We start from the raw sequence: 4848 nt of genomic DNA, 5'->3' as shown, positions 1-4848 counted from the left end.
CACTCATGTGCTCAGTGGAAGAGAGGGGACATGCTGAAATGAAAGCAATCAAACTTTATCTAATGGGCCAGTGGGTGGCTGGCCCAAAAACTTTTTATAACAAGTTGGCTAGCATACAGCATTCTTAAAGAAGGGCCACGCTAAAGATTTAGTAAACTACGTTTGACAACTGAACTGTAAATGAAGTTTCAATCATTAATCTGTCTTAAGTGTGCTCTCAATCATGCCATACCTATAATCTTGTAAGGTTGTAAAGAAGCCAGCTCCACTGCAAAGCACATTAAAGAAACTGTTTGCTTTGGTTAGCCAGGACATCAAATGTTAAACTCTTGAGCCCAAACAAATTTCTACCCTGTTTTCAAAGAAAAACTGAACAGCCTGGTTTTCAGAATTAGCTTTCTGCCTACAGCAAGTTAAAAAACATTCTGTGAAATAAAATTTTGCCCTAAGTAAATCTCAAGGGACTTTTTTTTTTTCTTTAAATCCAACATCGGTATTTCTGAGTGGCCATTGTTTTGCTGTTACTGTCCCCATCACATACCTCTCTCGGCTCTTGTCACTAGAAGCAGGCAGGAGTGACTTTAAATACAATTTCACACCACAAGAAGTGAGGGTGGGGAAAGCATGTCTAGGAAGTAGACAGGAAAGTGTGCTACAGGTGAAGTGTTAGATTTGAAGCAGTACCAGTGTGCTTCCACACCAGGAAGACCCTTAAGTTACATTCCCTTCAGGTCACTAAGAATTTCCTAAGAGGAGGTGCCCTTCTTTAGACACTCAGCACACGGTTCAGGAGGGATACTACAACACCTCTCCAAGAGACGTTAAAACAGATGGAGTTACTGGTACAAGTGAATCCCTGTGAGGTTAGAACTGACTGCACCAGCTCTAAAGCTTGACTTGAAACAGATGATACAAATACTTGCTTGAAGGCCAGTAACAGGCATTTGAGGAAAGGGGGTTGGGTCTGTCACATCTGATGTTTTTAAACCAGCCATGCTAACTGGTTAACTCGATGTATTCCTTTGCTGGTTGGAAAGATTCTATGGCAAGTTCCAAATCAGTTTGGAAAGTTTCAAAAAGGGTCTAGCTCCCGTTACCCCAAGGTAAAATAACCAGCTATTCTGTGTTAATCATGAGGAGCTTAAAACGATGAAGAATTCAACAGTTTGTAACACAACGCATACTGTTATATGGTGAGAATATGACTAACCTGATGCTTAAAAAATATATTAAAATCTACTTTAAATTTTGGAAAATAGCTTACAAAAATATCTTCACTTAAACTATATATCATACAAAAACTGACTGTTGTGTGGGTTTACGGTACAAAACGACTATTGGTGGTTACAAAAGGGAAGAGTGATCTACACTACCCTTAATGAAAACACAGGGCATTATATCTCACTGCCTTGAATTAGGATTAAGATAATTTTCAATATAACTCAAGAACTTTCAAACAGTATCTATTTTATTAAACATTTTTCTGAACTCCAGTTCAGTTTCTTTAAAAATCACCACAGTGCTGTGGCCCAAGAAAGAATAGTAACCCAGCTAAGGGCAGAAATAGTTGCTCTAGATAATAAGATCTGTAGACAGCTAAATACAGCAACATCTACAGTTGTTTCTACTGCCCATACTGTCAGCTCTCTCTGTCAGTTTCTAAAAAGGAAGTGACACCAGTGGACAATTCCTTTCTAACCAAATTATGGGCAGAAGCAACGATTTTTGGTCTAGATTGGAATTATCTTAAATACATGGGTTTAATAAATACAAATATACACATCTGTATACATTAAATGTTGTCACATGTGTATAATTTCAACATATACATTATATACAGAAATACATACAGTACATGCTCCTCCTGACAACACTATCTCATTTTTTCCAAGTGTCACCAAAAGGTTCAATAAGAAAATGAAGAGAGGTTAAATATAGGATGTGACCGAGAACCAAGGTATCATTTCTCTGTAACTAAAGAATTATAACAAATTCAACTAAAGACAAATGCTGTGCTAGACTTCCCCATGCAATGCTTAGGAATCAGTGGGGTTCCCTGGGTGGTGAGTGAAAACTAAATCTGGCCCTGTGTGGCGTCCTGAAATTCATGGATACTTGTACTCTGTTTGCGTCTAAAGCATTATGTATAAAACAAGTAACAGAAGAGGTTGTGTAATCTAACACCTTAGCCAGTCCCAAAGTAGACCACAGCAGCCTTCTGATTCTTAACTGCTAGCATAAATTTGTTTACATGAGTGTGGTTTGAATCCAGATGACTCCGTGGTCTCAGGAAAGGTCAAATGGTTATTGACTACTGGGGAGCTTGCACCATTTTGTCTCTTAAAATGCCATGCAGCAAGTAAGAGCAGTTTCTTCAGTATACAAAAGGCTAATCTGGAGTGAACTAGTTCTCTCTCTTACCACTATTGTCTCAAAATAAAGGAATTCATATGAAGCTACAGTAAAGTGGATCTCAAGAATGCCTCCTTAGTACAGTCTCGCAATACAAATTACTCGATGCATTCCAGTTTTAAAGCACTTTAAGAAAAAGTGAGATGCAAACCAAGATGTAACTGTACATTAAGATGGATTTTCAAAAGGAACATGAATTCAAGCATAAGAAAAAAAAAATGGGAACAATGCAGATGTCAAGACATTCAGCAGCGTGGCTTCTGTTCATCTCAAATTACAGCACAGCTCATGCACCACACATCTTACAATTTTAAATACTGTACATGATATAGAAATATTTAAGTTAAAATTTCTTTTACTGATATACTGTACTCAAATTTTAAATCCTGAGAAGAAAAAGGAAAAACGTGTGGTTACGTATGTGCACTATATCTCTGATGTCACCAACACATACACCACAGGGTATCAGAAAGTCCAGAGAGAGGAATTACATGCTGCAAGTGTAAATCAATAAAGTCATTTTCTCTTTTCCTTGTTTGGGAGAGACATTAGGAAACAATTTCTATTTGGTACTACACAACAGTATTTACAGGTACATAAAACTATGATGTTTTCCAGTGACTGCAGTGCTTGCAATAACAGTCTTTCTACCAGTTTCTTACAGGCTGCACCACAGTGGCTTCAGCTGAACATCAGGAAGAAGAGTAATAGCAGTTACCTTGCATGTAGAACTTGCTCATGCTTTACAGTTAAGCGTGTCTCAGGTTAGTCCCAAAAATTACTTGAAAGACATTGACATATTTCTTTCCACTCACAGGTGCCTGGTGTCAACAACAAGAACTACACTAGACTTTTCAGGTGATTTCCAGTGCTGCAGAGCATTTGTGCATGCATTCTGGAAGTAAAACTGACAGGTCCATATTTATCACAAATGTGACCCCAGATGCTTTCTTCATCTTGCATTCCCCATAACTCATATCAGATTCCAACACTAGTCATGCAGTTCCATTATGCATCAGGACGTTCAACATGCTGTGACCTTGTGAACATTTTGCAAACAAGTTAGTAAGCGATGATATGGGGTTCCCGGAGATGCTACCACCTCAAACACTGACTGAAATGCCCTCCGATCTAATTCTTCATCTATCTGATGTCGGTAGAAGTCTATGGCCACCAAACAGAAGATGTTAACATCCACTTGCTCCGATTTTCCCATTCTGCTGATAATATGTGGAAGACTGAAATATAAGTCAAGGACATAAAATGACAGAAGTTGCTCATCTTTCAGTATAGCAGTTTAAACACTGTTGTCCAATAAAATGGCGTATTTTTGAGTCCACCAACGATGTTAAAGTGCAAAATACTGCCGCGTACCAATTAAACTGCTACTATAGAAATCCTATTTCTTCACTAACTTCACACAAGTTCTTATCTCCAGAAATGCATTTCAATCTAGCAGTAGTTTTCTTAATCTGCTGGAGCAAACAGTGCAGTCAGCACCACAGTCACAACTGCTGACAGCCAAAGAGCACTGCCGAGGTTAAGAGTCATTAGGAAGTTTCAAACATGACATATGGCCACTTTTTTGCCTGGTCATGAAATGCAACAGTTATTTTTCTGTCTGTTTGGTGGGGGGTGTGTGTGTGTGTGTGTGTGTGTGCACTTGCTTGTTTGTTTGTAAATAAACGCAGCACTGATACCACCTTTGTGTTTTGGCTTTTCCAACTTACTTAGCTGATGTCATGCCATTGCCAAAGCTCACTATTACTGTGGTGCGCCTCCAGGGAGACGCTTCCAAAACACAGTATGTAGAGGATAAATTAATTTGAGTTTTGTTTGGGGTTTTGGGTTTTTTTTCATTTTGTTTTTGTTTGTTTTTAATACATCTTGCCTTGCAGAAGGAATATAGAACAGAGTTTTTAAAGGTCACTGCAAAGCTATCTGGTGAAGCTTTCTACCAATCATCTTGCATAGTCACAAGGCACAGATCTTGAAACAGTAGTTTTAAGTAACTTCATTCTCTTAATCTGTTTAGAAATTCTCTTTTTTCTCCTCAAACCTCAAGCACCAAATAGCACAAAGTGATGTACGCCACTACTAACTGCAGTAAATCTGCCCTTTGTGTGTTAAACTTGTACTCCTTCCTTCAGGCTAGAATTGTGCTTTACAGAACCACTACATTTGCCCAGAAATGGCACGCATTCAGACTTTTTAGGATACATTGCTGAAATCCATTGACTGGTGGAAGCACTGACAAAAAAACAAGAGAGACTCCACATTGCCATTGCTACAGGTGTCCTTTGTGTGAAATTAGAGAGAGACAGCATCACCCAGTCACGGACCATTGAGGACTGCCCAGTGCTGTGTAGTGTCTGGAATACCTGCAAAAATATTTTACACAGGAATAAAAACATGGTAAATGGACATGGGAAAGAG

At 38.7% G+C, this 4848-nt stretch overlaps 1 protein-coding gene across 1 annotated transcript in view; it reads right to left on the bottom strand.

Moving 5' to 3' along the window:
* Positions 1-3278: 3278 nt before the first annotated feature.
* The window catches only part of HTT (huntingtin), a 78550-nt gene continuing 76980 nt past the window's right edge, over positions 3279-4848 (bottom strand). Inside the window, 2 exon segments of the mRNA XM_010133191.1 lie at positions 3279-3650; positions 4633-4793. Of these exon segments, the coding sequence (XP_010131493.1) occupies positions 3437-3650; positions 4633-4793 (375 nt within the window). The 3' untranslated portion in view covers positions 3279-3436.

The sequence above is a fragment of the Buceros rhinoceros genome, unplaced genomic scaffold (assembly GCF_000710305.1).
Source record: "Buceros rhinoceros silvestris isolate BGI_N320 unplaced genomic scaffold, ASM71030v1 scaffold503, whole genome shotgun sequence".
Taxonomy (NCBI): Eukaryota; Metazoa; Chordata; class Aves; order Bucerotiformes; family Bucerotidae; genus Buceros; species Buceros rhinoceros.
Note: the sequence above shows the minus strand (reverse complement) of the source record. Positions and strands in the feature narration are given on the sequence as shown.